Below are 20,794 nucleotides of genomic sequence, written 5' to 3' on the forward strand. Positions count from 1 at the left end.
AGTAGACCTCAGAGCAAAGAATTGCTGGAGACAAAGAGGGACATTACATAATGATTTTAAAAAATTAATTTACCACAAAGACAAAATGATCTTACATGTGCACATACCGAGAACAGAGCCTTAAAATGTACGAAGCAAAAATCAATAAAGCTGAAAGGAGAAATAAACAAAACTACAACTGTAAGTTTGGACTTCAACACTCCTCTCAGCAATTGATAAAACCACTAGACATAATTTCAAAAATTGTAGTCATTTACCAAAAAATGGAGTAAATAATACAAAATTAACAGTGTGTTTGATGAGGAGAAACGTCATTTGCGGACTCCTTCCTTTGGCAGACCTTGATTGGGCAGGTTTGATGTGCATAAGTTTATCACAGGATGAACCTGGATGTGATCCAGAGCTAACGTCTGGACTTTGTGTCTGCAGCTGTGACCACTTTACCCTCCTTCAGATCTGAAGCCACTCTTGCTCTCAGAGGCACACAGAAGAGACATCAGGCGCATGGGAGGCACTGCCCAGCAGCCTCAGTGGTGCACCAAGCACATTAGCAAAAGCACGAACTCCAGGCCTTCAAAAGTCACTGATCACCATAACCATCAACCAGATGGATCCCGCAGCTGCGGGACACATAGATGCCACATAATTCCCGGCCTTGAACTGACTCTCTCCGTGTAATCAGGTGATACCAGAAATCCCAGGAGCTTCTGAGCCTCAAGAGCTTTTTCCAAAACTGGTCTGGGAAGTCACCCAACATCTGTAGCTAAACCTGTGGTTTCAGGGCTTTGCAAAACTGTGAGGTCTGCCTGGTCAGTCTGTTTGATGGAAAGCAGGAACTTCTCTATACTATGCATCGCAGAGCTTACTTCTTTCCAGATTACTCCTCCTGCCATGCCTCAGTAAGCCCCCTCCCTTCGCCAAGCCACCATTCCTAGCGAAATGTTGTCTCCTCTGGACGCTCCCTTCCTAAAGTGCAGCTTTCAGGCCTGGACACGATATTCCAGCCACGATACCAGGAAGTAGGCATTCACACCACCATCTCTTTCTCTATCCAGCCATTTAATGCCATTATTGCAAACTTTTGGGGTGCCCAAGCCATGTTGTTTATAATATTGAAATTTTTGGTATCCACAAACTAAGATTTTTAAAGAATACTATTAATTTCTCCTTCATCCTGTACTTGTGTCATGTGTGAGTGTGTGTGTACGTTTAAATAAAATTTAACTCATACAAATAATCTCAACAAAGCTTTACATTTATACACAAGACATTTCATTCCATTAGTTTTAAACTTTCTCGAGTTTGGAAGTCCTTTTCTTCCTGTCTCTTTTTAAAAATCCAATTATTTTTTTATTTTTTTATTTTATTTTTTTATTTTTTGAGACGGAGTCTCACTCTGTCGCCGGGCTGCAGTGCAGTGGTACGATCTCGGCTCACTGCAACCTCCGCCTCCTGAGATCTTGCAATTCTCCTTCCTCAGCCTCCCTAGTAGCTGGGATTACAGGCGAGCGCCGCCATGCCCGGCTAATTTTTTTATATTTTAATAGAGATGAGGTTTCACCGTGTTGTCTAGGCTGGTCTCGAATTCCTGAACTCAGGCAATCCGCCCGCTTCGGCCTCCCAAAGTGCTGGGATTACAGGCGTGAGCCACCGTGCCCGGCCAAAAATCCGAATTCTTTTATTCGGAGTACACCCCCTCTGTCATGGACATCTGCTGCTCTTGGCGTCTGCGGTGAACCTGTCCTGATTTTCCTGTGGAACGTCACCTCTCACATAGTACTCCATGCGCTGTAGCTGGGGTGACCGTCCTCCACGTCCCGAGGCAGGCGTGTGACCCAGGCAGGGCCAAGCAGCATCAGCCTGGCACTTTCCTCCAGGGAGGATAAAGGGATGAGCCTGGCGCGGGGTGTGTGCAGCGTGGAGATAGCAGGTCCGCAGGCGGCCGAGATGGAGCGCTGATGATGCGCTGTGAGCCCTGCGTTCAGCCAGGCCTGTGCCACCAAACCTCGTCTTGCATAAGCAGTCCAACATGAGTTTCTGCTCCTTTCAGCCGGCAGACTTGTCTAGCAGAGCGTCTCTTCAATTCCGTCACTGCAGCTTCAACCATCGTTTTCTTACAGAACGCGCTGGTGGTGACAAGGGGACCAGGGGAGTTGTTTCCAGAGCTGTGTTTCCCTAGCAAGGACAGTTTTTGTGTTTCATGTGTGTTTGGGTGGCTTAGTGGGGTGCGATGCATTTGTGTGTGTTCACATGCTCATTAAGATTCCCTCCAGCCTCTCGCCAGTGGCACCACGACCCTCCTCATTCAAGTGACTGCAAAGAATCATTGGGAGATCCAGTCAAGGACACGGGTAGATGATTTGCCAGTAGAAACCAGAAGCAAATGGGCACTAACAGTATTTTATTTAACTGTGCCTTAGTCACCTTCTATCCAGGTCCTATTGCTGGTTTGGATGTAAAACGTGACAGCTCTGTGGAAAAGTTTGGCAGTTCCTCAAAAAGTTAAATGCAGAATTACCATATGATCCAGCAATTCCACTCAGATATTCGTATACCAGTGTTTACAGCCGCATTATTAATAATAGCCCCAAGGTGGGAACAGCAGAAATGTTCATCAACAGATGAATGGAGAAACAAACTGTGGCAAATTCACACAATGGAACATTACTCCACCTTAAAAAATAAATTCAGATAATGTAAAACATGAATGAACCTTGAAAATATTATGCTGACTGAAAGAAGCCAGACACAAAAGGGTAAATACTGTATTCCTCTTATATGAGGTACCCAGAACAGGCAAATTCATAGAGATGGTGGTACTAATCTCTGCAAGCCCTACAAGAATGCAGTATTGGTTTTGGTGTGCTGTTTTTCTAGATAGAGGCAGTTAAGTGGCTTCCACTTGGTATTCCCTACCATCATTGCCCTCACTCCTCAGGTCAGGAAACCAGGAAACTTAACCTCTGCCGTTGTTAAGTATGTCTATTCCAATTATTAATTCTGCAGCTAGAGAGATAACCAGACTGGACTCACTGCAAGACAGACCTGAACTAAAACTCCATTGATCACCTGACCTTCATAAGCCCCTACTCTCACCATCAAGGACTTGAAGGAATCAGAGGTGGTGCTTTTTATCACATACCCCTTTGACTCCCCTATTTAGCCTGTGGAGAAAACAGATAGATCTTAGATAATGAGAGTAAATTACTGAAAACTTAATCGGGTGGGGACATCAGTTTCAGCTGCTGTTCCAAATGTGGCTTCATAGCTTGCATAAATTAACATACCCCCTGGTACCTGGTATGCACTTATTGATCTAGAAGATACTTTTTTTCCCTGATATCTGTTAGTAGAGACCACCAGAAACAGTTTGGTCTCAGGTGGCAAGCCCGCAATACACCTTCATTGTCCTGCCTGAGGTGTATGCCAACTCTCCAGCCCTATGTCATAATTTAATCTGAACAGATCTTAATTGCCTTTCTCTTCTATAAGATATCAATCGTGGCGCATGCCTGTAATCCCAGCTACTCAGGAGGCTGAGGCAGGAGAATTGCCTGAACCCAGGAGGCGGAGGTTGCGGTGAGCCGAGATTGCGCCATTGCACTCCAGCCTGGGTAACAAGAGCGAAACTCCGCCTCAAAAAAAAAAAAAAAAAAAAAAAAAGATATCAATCACTGCTGGTCCATTACATTGATGAAATAATGCTGATTGGACCTAGTAAGAAGTAGCAACTATTCTAGACTTTATTGCTAAGACATTTGCGTGTCAGAGGTGGAAAATAAATCCTACAAAAATTCAAGGGCCTTTCACTTCAGCGAAAGTTCTAGGAATCTAGTGGTTGAGATATCCCTTCTGAAGTGTTGCATCTAGCCCCTTGCACAATCGGAAAAAAAAAAAAAAAAAGAGGCTTAATACCGTTAGGCCCTCTTTGGATTTGGATTTCAGAGGCAACATGCAACATACTCCTCATCGGAGTGTGTTACTCTGACCTATTTACCAAGTGACCCAAAAAGCTGCTAGTTTTAAGCCCAGGATAAGAGCAGGCTCTGCAATAGGCCCAGTCTGCTGTGCAAGCTGCTCTCCCACTTGTGCTTTATGTCCCAGGAGATCCAATGGTGCTTGAAGTGGCAGTGGCAGATAGGGATGCTATGTGAAGCCACTGGCAGGCCTCGACAGGCAAATCACAGTGGACCCTAGGACTTGGAAGCATGCCTTCTTCTGCTGGTAACTACTCTGCTTTTGAGAAGCAGGTTTGGCCTGCGTCTGGAGCTTAGCAGAGACTGCTCGATCATGGGCCACTTAGCTGCCCTGCAACCTAAGTATTATCTGATCACCAAGCCATAAAGTTAGGCATGGAGAGCAGAACTCCAACATCAGATGAAGTGATCTACATCTGGTCTTGCGTATCCATGGGTTTTGCATCTGTGAACCCTTGCAGTTCAAACTGTGTGGGATGCAACTAACCAAACAGAAATTTTCTTTAAAACAAAGGACAGTAGTATCTGTGTTGAACATGTACAGACTTCCTTATCTTGTCATTATTCCCTAAAAAAATACAGTGTAACAACTACTTACATAACACTTTCAATGTGCTAGGCATTAAAAGGAATCCAGAGATAAAGTATAAGGGAGAATGTGTGTAGGTTATATGTAAATACGACACCATTTTATACGGGGAACTTGAGCATTGGTGGATTTTGGTATCTACAGGGGATCAGGGAGCCAATCCCCCATGGATATCAGGGGATGACTGTATGTGTGATGGGGCATGATGGGGGTGCTGAAGGCACAGGTGTTACAGGAACAAGTGGTCCCAACACCGACAGTCCTCACTCCTGCTACATCACGTTTTCTTTCCCAGCCCACACCTATGGGAGTTCTATCATCATTTGGCTGAGGACGAGAAAACTTGGGCCTGATTTACAGATGGTTCTGTGCAATATCCAGGTGCCAATCAGCGGTGGATGCTGCGGTATTACAGCCCCTCTCTGAGACATCCCGGAAGAACAGAGGGGAAGGAAAACAAAACTTTCAGCAGTGTCCTTGCCTGCTCATTGTCCTTGGGAGAAGAAATAACCAGGTGTATGATGATATACCACTTCGTGGGCTACAGTTAATGATTTGGCTGGGTAGCCACGGACTTGTCATGAACATGATTGGCAAATTGGTGATAAAGTGGTCTGGGGAATGCATATCTGAACAGACCTCTTCGGGTTAAAAAAAAAAAAAAAGGTGAAGATATTTGTATCCCATGTGACTTCTCACAAACGGGTGACCTCGGCAAAGGAGGATGTTAACAAGTGAGTGAATAGGAATACCAATCAGCCTCTTTCCCCAGCCACCCTGGGGCCCATGAACAAAGTGGCGATGGTGGCAAGGTGGAGGTTATGCATGGGCTCAGCAACATGAGAATGGAGGCTCCAAGGGAGGGATTTAAAATTCTGATATAAAATTCTGTGACTATTTGCTTCACTCTTGTGTTCCCCAAGCCCAGCACAGTGCTACAGTGCTGTTGCATAGGAGCCCAATAAACAGAGCTGACCATCGAACAACGTGAGTGTGAACGGAGGGTCTACTGATACACAGATTTTCTTCCACCTCTGCAACCTGAGACAGCAAGTCCAACCCTGCTTCTTCCTCCTCCTCCTCAGCCTATTCAACGTGCAGACGACAGGGATAAAGACCTTTATGATGATCTACTCTCACTTAGTAAATATAATTTATATTCCTTATGATTTTTTAATGACATTTTTTCTCTAGCTTACTGTAAGGATGTAGTATTGCATAATACATACACAAAGATGTGTTGACTGGCTGTTTGTGTTATCAGCAAGTCTTCCAGTCAACAGTAGGCTATCAGTAGAAAAGTTCTGGAGGAATTAAAGGTATATGCAGATATTTGGCTGCACAGGGATTGGTGCCCCGACCTCTGCATTGTGCAAGGATCAACTGTATCTGAATGAATGAATACAAGGCAGAAAGAGAACGTGGTGAAGCTCAGTAATAGTTTTACTTACTAACTGACTTAAAAATAATGAACATTTGTGAAATTGTTTACAATTGAGATATACATACAAACAAGTCATGTGCCACGTGAGGTTTTGGTCAGTGACTACTGCAGATACTATAGTGGTCCTATAAAATTGTGATACTATATTTTTACTGCACTTTTCTCTGTTCAGATATACAGATACCACTGTGTTACAACTGTCTGTGGTATTCAGCACAGTGACATGCTGCACAGGTGTGCAGCCTCGGAGCAACAGGCTGCAGCATATAGTCTAGGTGTGTAACAGGCTATGTTGTGTCAGTGCACTCTGTGATGTCCATGTCACGATGAAATCACCCGAGACAAATTTCTCTGAATGTATCCCCATCATTAAGCAACACATGATTGTACATATACATTTACTAATATTTACTTTTAATACAGAGAAGTTTTTTTCTTTGCTTTGTAGAATTTTATATCAGTTAAAAGGGAAATAAATTTAGAAAACACAGTTTCAACTTTCGCAGGCAAAACACACACGTGAAACACATGCAGGGCGAGTGGATGTTTCCTAATTACTGAGTCCATCGTCTCTAGTATGATGGCCAAATGTCATAACTACACGCCCACATCAGCAGACTCCTCCCTCTTAATATGCTGAATCATTTGTATCTCACCCTTCCTTATCTCCTTTGCAATTCAAGTAGAAAACAAACAATTTAGATGTTTGAGGATAGGAAATACTGGTTAAATTTGTGCCTCAGACTAGATTTTTCAAGTCTACTGGATTGTTCGAAAAATACTTTTAGACAACACACAAGGTTTGTAACTTTTCACAAATTTAAAATATTTCAAAGGTCTTTGAAAATTATAAAATCTTGATTTTAGCTTTCTGAGGGGTGCTGTTTTGACAGATTTGAAATTTTATTATTTGATTAAAAAGCCATCACTCTTTCAATTTAGTGCTTAGATGTTTCCTTAGAGCCTTGGGTTGTTGTTCTAGGACTCTGTGGAGGATACCGACTCAGCCTGCTGCTGCAAAGACAAAGGAATCCTTTCTCAGAGAAAACTCAGACTGAATCTGCTACGTTGGATTTTTCAGATGGCCATGGACACAGGCTACTGAAGGGTTTTTGGGATCTACAGTCCCACATGCCCTGTATCTCCCATTGCCTTCACAGTGGATCACCTCTCAATTAAATGTCACCAGCTCACCCCCCGAGTTTTCTTATTTGACTGGAAACACAGTATTTTTAAACACACACAGGGCTCTCCATCAGCCTGCAGAATGTGGGTATATCTTTACTATTTTTTCCTGTTCATAAAAATACATGCTTTCCCCTAAACAAGTTAAAGAAAATAATCGCCCATAATTCACCCACAAGTTTGGTGTACTTTCTTCCAGTATTTTAAATATGCAAAGATAGAGTTTTATTTGTATTTACTACCCATGTAACTATATGCTTAGCCTTTTCTCCCCCTATTTCGAGTTTATTTTTAATTCAGGGATTAGGTAGCCAGAGTCTGGCCTAGTGACTTCTGATCTTTCGCTTGTGATCTCTTACCCATCTTCAACCAGATGCCTCTTTCTGTAGCCCAGTCTGATCTCTTGCGGGCCCTGAACATACTTTTCTAGCTATTGCCAATTGCCTGAGATTTGTTAACCACACCAGTAAATTTATTTTTGCTAACGTTAGTTAACAAAGAAGTTTTTCTAGAAGAGCTAGGTGGAATATGTCATCAGAGACTTAGAATGAAAGCAAAATAGCTCTGGTAATCTACTTGTACCTGATTCTTCCTCAGACTGCAAGGTGGTCACCAGCAATTCAGAGAGAGGCTCCAATAGCAACTTCACTTTTTGTCACAGACCCTAACCATCTTGAGGTTATGTGTCAAAGGAAGAAGACATCTAAAAACTACGAATTGGTGCCTATTAACTTTTCTAAAAAGTCAACTCTTTTTCCTTTACTAAAAAAAATTTAGGTTTGTCCTTCCAAATTGCTTCTCAAATTTTGGTAGACTCAAGGGTTGGGTCACACACAGTTCTGGGCAGCTGACATAAAATCCGTATTTTTATAACTAGAAGAGCCAGGAAGCCACCCAGCGCCTTTCTCCTAATACATAATAGAGTTACTAACTTGGAGTTATTATTTCAGAGCTCAATTGTATTTCGTGACTACATAGAAAGCCAATGCATTAAAAATAGAAAAGGAACACCTTTACATATGAATTAAAATTTATTTTAAACTGTTTCGTATATCTTTTTAAAAAATGAAAATTCAAAAGTCTTAGAATTAAGTAATGAGTCTTCAATATCATAAAGCTGTGTATAACAGTAATTAAAGCAGTGGTAACATTTTACCCTTGTAAAAATGTCACAGAATTCAAATCACAACTTGGATCCTCAATGATTCAAGTGGTTCATCTTATACAATAAGCCTTTGGTTTCAAGATAAAATTCCCCCCACATGCTGTCCTTACGTCCTTCTTCCTCACCATCTATCAGCTCACACAACGGGGTAGCTGGCTGCTGTGGCAATCCCACAGTGGTTGTTCTGGTCTTTGGCGATTTTTATATAGCCATTCAAGCCCCATTCTGGACCCCAGCTGAAAGAGGAGCAGGTTTTCCATTTTATACAAAGAATCAAAAGAAAATTAGCTCCATTAATAATAATAGCTCATACTTAAACAGTGCTTCCCAGGTGTCAGGCCCTATTAAGTGCTGTTAATATCTATTTATAAATGTATTGAGGCCAGGCACAGTGGCTCACACCTGTAAGCCCCACACTTTAGGAGGCCAAGGCAGCCAGATCACTCGAGGTCACAAGTTTGAGGCCAGCCCAGCCAATCTGGTGAAACCTCGTCTCTATTAAAAAAACAAAAATCAGCTCAGCACAGTGGCTCACACTTGTAATCCCAGCACTTTGGGAGTCTGAGGCAGGTGGATCACCTGAGGTGAGAAGTTCAAGACCAGCTTGACCAACATGGTGAAACCCAACCTCTACTAAATTAAAAAAAAAAAAAAAAAAAGTAGCTGGGCGTGGTGGTGCATGCCTGTAATCCTAGCTACTTGGGAGGCTGAGGCAGGAGAATCATCACTTGAACCCAGGAGGCAGACGCTCCAGTGAGCCAAGATTGTACCATTGCCCTCCAGCCTGGGCAACTAGAGCAAAACTCTGTCTCAAAAGAATACAAACAAACCCCACAGAAATTGCTGCATGTGGTGGCGCATGCCTGTAGTCCCAGCTACTTGGAAGGCTGAGGCAGGAAAATCACATGAACCCAGGAGGTGGAGGCTACAGTGAGCCAAGATCATGCCACCGTACTCTAGCCTGGGTGTCAGAGCAAGACTCCATCTCAAAATAAAATAAAATTGGCTGGGCACGGTGGCTCACGTATGTAATCCCAGCACTTTGGGTGGAGGTGGGTGGATCACATGAGGTCAGGAGTTAGACAGCAGCCTGGCCCACGTGGTGAAATCCCATCTCTACTAAAAAATTCAAAAAAAATTAGCCGGATATGGTGGTGTGCACCTGTAGTCCCAGCTACAGGCAGGAGAATCACTTGAACCTGGGAGGCAGAGGTTGCAGTGAGCTGAGATCATGCCACTGCACTCCAGCCTGAGTGACAGAGCAAGACTCCATCTCAAATAAATAAATGAATGTATTGATTATTGTGGGTTCTTAACCTTTTAAGATACTGAGGCAGAACTGGAATTCCAATGTAGCAGTCTGTCTCCACATGCTACCTTATATCACATCTCAGTTAAAGAATGCTAATTGTGAGAAATATGGATTCTGATAACCTTCAAAGTCTGAGAGCTGGGGAGTGAAATTCGATGATGGGCATCCAATGACAACAGAAGGATGCACAGACCACTGGATTCCCACATGATCTTTCAGACTTAACAAAGAGACAGCAGTGGTAGATGTTTCTGCTTAGTAATCCTTGTTGAAAACTTAGAGACAGAGAAAAGCTATCCGCTCTCAAACCTAGAGGTCCACAGTGCTTCATCTGAAACCCTGGAGGCCTAATGTGTTTCAGAATTATAAAATTTTTTTTTAACTTAGTAATAAAATATTACCAATACATAGTAATAACCCCAAAAAGCTAAACATTAATATTTCTGTGTTCACTCTAAGTAGAAGGAAGACTTCTGGGATCTCAAAATTGAGCTGCTGTGAACTTGTATCCAAATATTGATTTGAAACAAAAATTCCCTTTTCAATTTAAAATATGATACTTCGAGTTTTATACCTGTTTTTGATGAGCCAATATTTGTTGTCTTTTGAATTTGCTCCTTCAAAACCGTAGCCAACCACCAGAACACCATGATCTAGATTTTTGCTGCTGCACTTTTTTTCAAAATAAATGCCTGGGAGAGTAAAAATCAATGCTGGGGTGAGAAGCTCCCAGTGACATGTGACAGTAACTCACCCTACCACCCACTGTAAGGGAGGCATCTCTAAATTCAGTGAAATGTCATAAGCAAATATTAAATAAGGACCCAAACAATATTGGTCAGAATATAGTAACAGCTGATAAAGGAAAAAAGTCAACCTCATCTCACTAGAAATCAACTAACTTCGACTATGTTCAAGATTTTTTCTACCTAAAGAAAAAGAAAACCCAAAAGATAAAACGTATTGCTTACAGCTAAGGTGATTTAGATACTTATCTCTAAGCCCAAGTACCAATCAGCATAATTCCTTTCTACTCCTAGGTTGTCAGTCTAAAACAGTACCAAAATAAACAAACAAAAACTTGAAGGGGGTTTTTTGTAGTCCTAATTACAGTAGTAAAAAACTTGGAGAAAAGTAGGCCCAGCAACTGGAAAATCGTTTGGAAAATTAGGTTGTCTCTATACAATTACGTAGTCATTTAATAATATTTATGAAAATTTTAACATAACTAAGCATTTCTCATGTCAAATGGAAACATCACTATGTTAAATGCACACTCTCAAAATACTACATTCCTGCAAAGCAGGACTTCATATCAAAGAATCAATCATGGTGGTATTGCCCAGTTCTGCTTAAATTTCTATAATAAAATGACAAGCACCTGATTTGTAGAACTGGAAGGACGAATGGCTTGCATCAACAGCAACAGAGATGGGCCCCACAGTCGCAACTGCCTTCATCAGTTCCTTCTCATGAGTAGGGATCACCACGAAGCCAGTGTCATTAGCAACAGAATTCTCAGGTTTGTACTTACAGATTCCATCCTTTAAAAGTTAAAGGGGGAGAGACTTGATCACTACCATCTACCTCCTGGGGAACATCAGTTCTAGAACCAAAACACCAAGTGATCTCCAACTTAGGATTTCCAAATCAACACCCTTGTAAGTCATCTCAGGAAACAAAACGCTAATTGTTGATTTGAAACTGAAAAATTAGTTGACATTTCTTCCATGCAAACCCCTAGGTCAATCTGTCCATAAAAAAAATTCTCACAGTGATAAAGTTCTATTATATATAGAATGGCTTGCTTATTTTTCATGTATGTGGAAGCACGAACACCTATGTGTTAACCATCTAATATTAGCTATGTGTTAACCATTAGCTGTTGACCATCTAATCAGAGAGCTGTGGAAAGGCTAATAATTTATAATGACAATACTCACGGTTTGCAGATGTAGATTCTACCATCTAAAATGTGAATTCTGGAAAAAATATCTGTTATCTCTGAAAGGAATCCACTTTCCAAAAGCAGAGTGCGAATAAGATGAGGAGCTCCATTTACCTTTGCTTCATACGGATAGGATGCCTCAGAGTCCAGGCCTCCGTTCTCCTTCACATACCGGAAGGCATAATTCATGAAGCCACCATTGCAGCCCTGATTGCCCTGAGGACGTGAACAGTCCACCAGATTCTGCTCGCTCAGTGAGACAAGTTTCCCTGTTTTCCGGAACATCTGTCCTTCAAGAGCACCGGTAGCACTAAACGCCCAACAAGAACCACACTGTTTCTAAACAGGGAGTAAAAAAGCTGTCAGTTTACAAGACCAGTACAAAAACTGACAGTAGCCCATGTATCTGAATTATCCGAATTTTCTTTAAAAACACCCATCACCGTATGTTGTGCCACCATCTACCAAAGCAATGACACCAATTTTCTTCTTGGCTTTCCTGTGGAGACCGGAGGTTTGAATCTGACGCTGTCTCACCTGATTCTTCACTGGAGTCACGTAGCCTTTCTTTCTCCAATCCACAGATTTAGGGAGATCAAGAAGCAGAGGCCCACGGAACACTTTTCCATTCTTGTGCTTCTGGTTTCGAAAGCAAACCATCACCTGCCTGAATTCTTCATTGGTCTTCAAGGAGAAGTAAAGAAAATGTTAAAAGCAAGACTGCTTTGGTGAAGAATTGAGGAGAAGCAGCACAGAGTTCAGCAATCCTCGCCACACTCACCATGTCACCAAAAGCATTCATGGCCATTGTGAAGCCATGTTTCCCTCGGCTGTATTCCCCATTGTGCAGTTCAATCATTTTCATATTCTTTTCCCACACGGCTCTCCTCCATCCTTCTTCATTCTGGAGGCAAACATAAAGCTGATGGACATTATGTCTACTCACCCAACCCATGCTCACCAAGCCCATCTGTGGGCAGAAATGGAAGAGAAATCATGGCCAGGGATGGCTTGATACTTCAGCTGTTCTCTAAGCCGAGACACAATGGAGATATATGCCCATACTGCATTCCTAACGGGTGCTGTTAGGTTATTGCCTGGTAAGATCTGGTCTCTAGAAGCTACTCTCTGGCTGTCAACTCTCGGAACAGCAAGGACCATTCTCTCCAGAGTCCCTCTGGACAGTTTCAGATGTTACCAACCGTGCTGTATAATCTCCTGTGTGTTGCCTTCCACTGATACCACTGTGTATCTAAATTTTGGTCAAATTTTGGAGCAGCAGAGGCTATTCCCAAGCAAAAGGCAGTGAGGACGAGTGGAAGATTCATGTTTCAAAAACCTAGAAAAGGAAAAGAAATGAGTATCTGATTAGACGAGTCCAAAAAGCCACCTTACAGCCCCAGTGGAATAAAAATATTTCAATTATTCTCCTTAGCATTTCCCCAAAGACTGTGGAAGAGGCTGCGAGAAACAGGCCAAGTCGAGGCATTTGATGGGCCCACCAAAATGAAAAGCAGCCTGCACAGAGTTCGAGAAGTTGAAACAGCATATGCGATAATTTAGAGTATCAGATATGAGAAAGGTGTGAAGATACCGGACGGGTGAGAAGTTTAAGGCAACAACTAGGAAACTAGGAAACAGTTGGTCCAGGTGTTGCACCAATTGTACTGAGGTCATCCAGGCAAAACCTCACTAATGAGGACACACCATCCCAAGTAGGGGCAAGGGGATCCCCAAGGAACAGCATCTCACACGTTCTTGGCTGATACACAGCAGGTGATGGGCGAGGTCTTCCAACCTCTCCTCCTGGAATGAAACCTTTCTGGAACGCCTTTCCAGGAGACACTGGGAAGGAGAGCACCCGCTGCTCCACCGTCCCACACTTGGGTCTGTGCTACCAACATCCCCACTCACTCCCCTAATCACCGACAGGGTCACGAGGCCGCGCCGCTGGAAGGCAGGGACCCCAGGGCTAGGGCCCGGACCCGCGCAGGCAGCTCACGGGGCTCTGCGCCAGGCCCCCAGTGGGCGCTGCGGGCGGGTTAGGGCCGGGGCGGTGGGCGCGCCGCCGCCTCCCGCCCTCCGCACGCGCCCGCCAGGCCCTGAGGATGTTGGCGGTGGCGCAGGGAGCTGGGGCTCCGCGGCCGGGGTGCGGCGGTGAACCCCGCAGGGTGACGGACCTGCGCCGCCCGTGCCCTCCCTGGGGTCTCCAACCGCCCTCCGCGGTTCCCCACTTCGAGGCTGGCAGAGCTCGGGGCAGAAGCTCTCACTCCCAAGGGTCGTGCCCGCCTCCGCCTCCTCGACCTCGTCCCTCTAGGGGGTTCCCTCCTCCAGTCCCCGTTGGCTCTGCCCCTCGGTCTGGTCGGGGGCGCTCACCAGCAGCTGTCGGAGATGCCCAGGCGCTCTCCGCAGACAAGACCGAGCTTACAGCAGCTGGCGGGTCTGGACCAGGTGCGCGCGGCTCGGAGTTTAAGTTTCCAGGCGGCCTCCCCCGCTCCCACCGCCTGCCCGCGCTGCGATTGGCTGCGCCGGCCACTGGGCGGGGCCCCTGGCGCTCGGAGCCCGCACGTGGCACCGCCCAATCCCAGCCTGTCTCAGGTCTGGGTGCGCCTGCCTCAATGGACCCCGGGTGCGGGGAGCGGAGCCCGGCGCCCGGGGGCTGCGCGGAGGAGGGGCAGGCGCCTCCCGGGCGGGCTCAGATCTACTGAGTATTCCGACTTACTACGCTGGGCGGGGGGTTCCTGGGAAGAAGTTCACAGCGAGCCCTGTGTGGCTTTCCAGCCTAACCCTACTTTTCCTTAGCCCTTGAGTTTTTGCTGAAAGTCTGCAGGGCCCGGAGCCAGAGTACTTAGTCCAGTGGCTCCTGTTTAGTCCACGGCGAAGGTGGGGCCGAGTGGAAGAAGGCACAGCCCCCCGCAGAAGCATTACCTCCTACCTCTTAAGGGCGGGTGCAGCAGGGCTTTAGAAGAATCTGGTAGGGAAAGGCACCCCCAAAGCACGGGATGGGATAGTCGAGACGGGATCCCAGGAGGGAGGGGATTGGCTGGTAGGGTGTCCAGTGACAGCGGGGCGTTTTGTCGTGCACCCTTTCCAGTCTCTTGCATTCAGGGATTCTTCCTTCTCCCACGTCTTTCAATATCAAAAAAGAAAGAAAAAAAAAGTTACAGAAATATTTGGTTAATAAAAAGGAGAAAAGCGTTGAGAATGGTGAAATTGCGTTTTTGTAGAGATGGAGTCTGGCTATGTGTTACCTTAGGCAACTCTTGAATTCCTGGCCTCAAGCGAGCCTCCCTTCTTGGCCTCCCTAAAGTGCTGGGATTACAGGTGTGAGCCACCACGGCCAGCCTGAGAGTGGTGGAAACCGCTTTTACTTCCCTACTGTCTGCTTATGGGTTACAACGTCTTCCTCAGTATTCAAAGCGTGCTTCTGAGATTTAATAAATTTACTTTTAAAATATTTAATATCAGAGTTGAGGTGAAGCAGTTTGAAGAACTGCTCTTTATGGAGAAATATATATAAAGATTTAAGGAAATCATTAATAATTCAGAAAAGTTTCTAATTCTTTTTAAAGTTATATAAAAAAATCCATTATGGAAAATAACGTTTTAGAAAATAAACATCCCAGTCGGATGTGCTGGCTTATGCCTGTAATCCCAGCACTCTGGGAGGCCGAGGTGAGTAGATCACCTGAAGTCAGGAGTTCAAGACCAGCCTGGCCAACATGGTGAAACCCCATCTCTACTAAAAATACAAAAAAATTAGCTTGGCGTGGTGGCGGGCACCTGTAACCCCAGCTAGTTCTAGAGGCTGAGGCAGGAGAATCGCTTGAACTTGGGAGGTGCAGGTTACAGTGAACCGAGATCGCCCCATTGCACTCCAGCCTGGGTGACAAGAGCAAACATCTGTCTCAAAATAAATAAATAAAAACATCCCTTGTCCCCTCTTCATAACTCTTTTCTAGGCATATATATATATATATATATATATATATATTTTTTTTTTTTTTTTTACAAAAATGAAGTTATAATGCATATTGATTAATAAACTTTCTTGTATTTTAGACGGAGTCTCGCTCTGTCGCACAGACTGGAGTGCAATGGTGCAGTCTCAGCTCACTACAGCCTCCACCTCCTGGGTTCAAGCGATTCTCCTGCTTCAGCCTCCCCTACAGGCACGCGCCACCAGGCCTGACTAAGTTTTGTATTTTTAGTAGAGACAGAGTTTCACCATGTTGGCCAGAATGGTCTCGTTCTCCTGACTTCGTGATCCACCCACCTCAGCCTCCCAAAGGGCTGAGATTACAGGCGTGAGCCAAGGCGCCAGGCCGATTAAACTCTTAAAGATTAATGTGAATAATATCCACAGTTTTTATTTGTTAATTTGAAAATGTGTTAAATCAACTTTACCCTAAAGCTGCCTCCCTATGTGATTTAAATTTGGCCGAAAGCTTTCTCTGTACATAGCGAACTGTAACCTAGATGGAGATGTCATACTCCTGTGCCCATCCACGAGTTTCCATAAGTCAGAGGTTCAGCTGTTCAAACCACGTTGAAATAAGGCAAACGTGGAGCTGTAACCAATCCTGCAGTTTCTGTGCTTCACTTTCCCTTTCCTGTCTATAAATCTTCCCCCACATGGCAGCACTGGATTCTCTCTGAGCCTGCTCTGGCGGAAGAGGCTGCCAGATTCACAAATCGTTCTTTGCTCAATTAAATTCTCTTAAATTTAATTTGGCTATGGAATTTCTGTTTACAAATTAAAAACAAACTGACAGCTTTTCAGAAGCACAATCAGGCAAATACATGTTTTTTAAAAATCAATTTATTAATAGTTATACGTACTTTCTTTTTTTTTTTTTTTTTTTTTTTGAGACGGAGTTTCGCTCCTGTTACCCAGGCTGGAGTGCAATGGCGCCATCTCGGCTCACCGAAACCTCCACCTCCTGGGTTCAGGCAATTCTCCTGCCTCAGCCTCCTGAGTAGCTGGGATTACAGGCACACGCCACCATGCCCAGCTAATTTTTAGTATTTTTAGTAGAGACGGGGTTTCACCATGTTGACCAGGATGGTCTCGATCTCTTGACCTCGTGATCCACCCGTCTCGGCCTCCCAAAGTGCTGGGATTACAGGCTTGATCCACCACGCCCGGCCTGTTATACGTACTTTCTTTAAAACATTGCAGCTTTTTCTGTGTCACTTGTGCTGGGAAAAAAAAAAATTGCAGTTTTTCCCTCTCAAACGCAACTAGGGGCCAAAGCTGTCAGGTGGTTATATACAAAATATGAAAGTATATTGTATTGCAGACTAAGATAGATGGAGCTCCTGAGCCTAGGAGTTTGAGACCAGACTGGGCAACATGATAAAATCCTACCTCTACCGGAAAAAAAAAAAAAAAAAAATTAGCCAGGCATGGTAACCCATGCCTGTAGTCCCAGCTGCTCGGGAGACTGAGGTGGGAGGATTGCTGGAGCTCAGGAGGTGGAGGTTGTAGTGAGCTGAGCAGGGCATGCGCCACCACACTCCAGCCTGGGTGACAGAGTGAGACACCTTTAAAAAGAGAGAGAGAGAGAGAGAGAGAGAGAGAGAGAGAGAGAGAGAGAAAGAGAGAGAGAGAGAGAGAGAGAGAGAGAGAAAGAGAGAAGAGAGAGAGAGAGAGAGAGAGAGAGAAAGAGAGAAAGAGAGAGAGAGAGAGAGAGAGAGAGAGAGAGAGATCGTATTGCAAATTGCTGGAGTTTTTTTTTTTTTTTTGGTTTGTTTTTTAAAAAATTAATCATTGTGTTTAACACAATCATCATTCACACATAGAAATAAATGAAGACCACCACATAAGAACAAACAGAGGCTATATATTCAGAACTTGCTGTTACAAAGGAGGTAATTTAAAGACAGGGGACAGGGAAAGCTTTAGTGGAAAAAGGGGGTGACTTCAGGTATGTCCTCTTTGCAGAGTGTTCTCACTCTGGAGAAGCTGGAGGAGGGATAACTAGAGATGGAGTATATTATGTCACTTGTTTGCGGAGTGCATTTGGGTCTTCTGGTTTGTCCTGGGTTGGAAGCGGAGGCAAAAATAAGGAAGCTGTCAGCCATTGAGTAAGTCCTGACTGTTCTGAGTTGGTCTCTGCAGTTATTATGCTTCATTTCTTCTGTGGGGCAGAGTTCTATTGCCATATACTCGGGCCATTGTCCATTTGTTTACTCAGTGTCACAAGAAAGCTAAGTTATTCTAACACGTGGGTTTTGCAGTTGCCCTTGGGCCACAGCTCTGTAAGATGGTGGGGTGGAGAAACCTGCCAGGGCATTCAGATCTGCGCCTTAAGCAATAGTCCGGCAGCAGGCCAAGTGGCTGGTGCTGCTCTGAAGAATGGCATCCCCTTTGTTTTTTGGAATGTGAGACAAATGTAGTAGAGAAAACATGGACCCTTTTCACACCAAGTGTGCCCCAAATTTGAAATTATACCAGAAAAAATGTAAATGCAGAAGAAATATGAGAGAAAGCCAATAAGCAGGAGGGTGGAAGACATTATTGTTCTAACTCAGGACATCTGTTTATATCTATTTATACATATCTGTGAAATAATGTGATACAGAAATGTGGTATTACTAGCCGGGACAGATATATTTAGATAGTCGTTTCTTTCCCTACTCTTCTATTCATATTTCTTTGCAAAAACAATTTTGATGACTGATAATTTTTAAAATGGTCACAGTTTAGTGAAGCAACCAAATCTTGGCCATGCCTTTAATAAAATGCAGTTGGTGGAACTTCCTGATTCCTATTTAAAACGCAGTATCTGTGAAAGTATATTCTCACGTGCATCAGTGTAGCTTTCTTTTAACTTACTATTAAAAGAGGATGTAGGCCAGGTCCGGTGGCTCACGTCTATAATCCCAGCACTTTGGGAAGCTGAGGCAGGTGGATTACTTGAGGTCAGGTGTTCGAGACCAGCCTGGCCAATGTGGTGAAACCCTGTCTATTAAAAACACAAAAAAATTAGCCGGGTACGGTGGTGCATGCCTGTAGTCCCAGCTGCTGGGGAGGCTGAGGCAGGAGAATCACTTGAACCCTGAAGGCAGAGGTTGCAGTGAGCTGAGTTCGTGCCATTGCACTCCAGCCTGGGCTACAGAAAGAGACTCTGTCTCAAAAATAATAAATAAATAAATAAATAACAATGTGTATAATTCTTTACCCAGTCTCTGGAAGGTTTAAACCATGGGGAACTGGCAAACAGTGTGGTGATATTCAAGACCCCGACATCACTTAACACCTCTCCCCAGTACAGTAATTCCCTCCGATTTGTTTAGATTCACTGAACCAAGAATTATTCTCATTATTTAAGAAGCATTCGGGCCGGGCGCGGTGGCTCAAGCCTGTAATCCCAGCACTTTGGGAGGCCAAGGCGGGTGGATCACGAGGTCAAGAGATCGAGACCGTCCTGGTCAACATAGTGAAACCCCGTCTCTACTAAAAATACAAAAATTAGCTGGGCATGGTGGCACGTGCCTGTAATCCCAGCTACTCAGGAGGCTGAGGCAGGAGAATTGCCTGAACCCAGGAGGCGGAGGTTGCAGTGAGCCGAGATCGCACCATTGCACTCCAGCCTGGGTAACAAGAGCAAAAACTCTGTCTAAAAAAAAAAAAAAAAAAAAAAAAAAAGAAGCATTATCTAGCAAAGTGCCCATTTGCAAAATGGTTTATTACCATTGATAATCACATAGAAACAGCCTGTTTATGAGTTGAGGTTCATATGAAACCACTTATGAAGTCACTACTTTTCTGGGTTACTGTAACTGTGCTTTTCCTGTAGAGTTAAACTGTCCGCCAAATTCATCAAGCACGTAAATCCGTCAGTAAGAATTCAGCTCTTACTTGGTGCTAGCTCTCCTCTTCTGGTGTAGTATAAGAATTCGCTTCCATGTTCTTCACTTTCCTAACAGCTTTTCTGAGGTTCATCCTTTCCATATTTAAATATGTGGTTCCCTATAGTAATTTCAGTTCTATGGCAAATAGAACAAGACAGATATATTTAAATGGAATTATGATGAAGAATCTTTGTATAGTAGGTTGTTACGATTCACCAGAGAAATTGTGGAATTTCCCCCTTGCTCTGTAACAGTAATCCACCAACTCTCAGCCAAACCTGAAAAATTCCTCAAACCTCAAAAAGTCTTTTCAAGAAACAAGGTGCATTCATTTCCTGTGTCTGCGGTAACAAATCCCCACAAACCTGATGCCTCGAAACAGTAGTCCTTTATCCCCTCACAGGTAAGGAGGCCAGAAGTCCTAAATCAGCATCACTGGGCTAAAGACCAGCTGTGATAGGGCTCCCTCTCTTCCTTCCTCCCAAGGCTCGAGGGAAGAACCCGTGCCTCGCCTCTCCCAGCACTGGTGGTTGCTCACATTCCTTGACTTGTGGCCACATCCCTCCATCTCTGTGACTACATTACCATCTCTTCTGTCTGTGTCTAATCTCCCTCCCTCTTGTAAGGACACCTGTGATTGCATTTAGGGCTCACCCAGGTAACCCAGAATAACCGTTCCATTCCAAAACTCTTCATGGAATTACATTTTCAAAGTCTTTGCCGTATAAGATAACAGCTTCTGGGTCCAGGAATTAAGACCTGATATCAGTGGGGGCTATAAACACCCTGCTACACATGGCTTAAGTAAAAATCAGTTTCTTGACAATGCTGATGAAAACTGCGTTTATTACAACTCGAGGCTGGCTTGACGAAGGCAGTTGGACCCTACACTCCAGCAGCTTCCCACACTGTGACTTCTTTGCTCCATCTCAGCCTCAGATCCCTGCCTCAATGTACCTGAGTACTGATAACATTTCTCACCTGGCCTTTCCCTTGCAATGCTTGACACAGCTTTTTAAATTTCAAGACCCTGGCGGGGCATCGTGAGTGGCTCACACCTGTAATCTCAGCACTTTGGAAGGCCGAAGCAGGAGGGCTGCTTGAGCTCAGGAGTTTGAGACCAGCCTGGGCCACATAGGGAGAACTTGTCTTTACAAAAAATAAATTAAAATAGCCAAGGCTGGTGGTGCGTGCCTGTAGTCCCAGCAACTCAGGAGCCTGACGCGGGAGGATGGCTTGAGCCCAGGAGGCTGAGGGTGCAGTGAAGTATGATTGCACTGCACCCAGCCTGGGCAACAGAAGAAAACCCTGTCT

At 44.3% G+C, this 20,794-nt stretch overlaps 1 protein-coding gene across 2 annotated transcripts; it reads right to left on the bottom strand.

Moving 5' to 3' along the window:
* Positions 1-8,207: 8,207 nt before the first annotated feature.
* LOC101031643 (cathepsin L2) lies at positions 8,208-14,058 on the bottom strand. Of its 2 annotated transcripts, XM_010351877.3 has the most exons (9): positions 13,997-14,054; positions 13,373-13,426; positions 12,823-12,959; positions 12,402-12,524; positions 12,158-12,304; positions 11,735-11,959; positions 11,054-11,216; positions 10,247-10,364; positions 8,208-8,596 (listed from the first exon to the last, which is right to left on the bottom strand). In XM_010351877.3, the coding sequence occupies exons 3-9, from the start codon at positions 12,946-12,948 to the stop codon at positions 8,497-8,499; spliced, it is 1,002 nt and encodes a 333-aa protein (XP_010350179.3). In that variant the 5' UTR covers positions 12,949-12,959; positions 13,373-13,426; positions 13,997-14,054; the 3' UTR covers positions 8,208-8,496. The 2 variants fall into 2 exon arrangements, with proteins under 2 accessions (XP_010350179.3, XP_003941193.3); XM_003941144.4 differs by lacking the exon at positions 13,373-13,426 and having other exon boundaries at positions 13,997-14,058.
* Positions 14,059-20,794: the final 6,736 nt, after the last annotated feature.

Source organism: Saimiri boliviensis, chromosome 2 (genome assembly GCF_048565385.1).
Source record: "Saimiri boliviensis isolate mSaiBol1 chromosome 2, mSaiBol1.pri, whole genome shotgun sequence".
Taxonomy (NCBI): Eukaryota; Metazoa; Chordata; class Mammalia; order Primates; family Cebidae; genus Saimiri; species Saimiri boliviensis.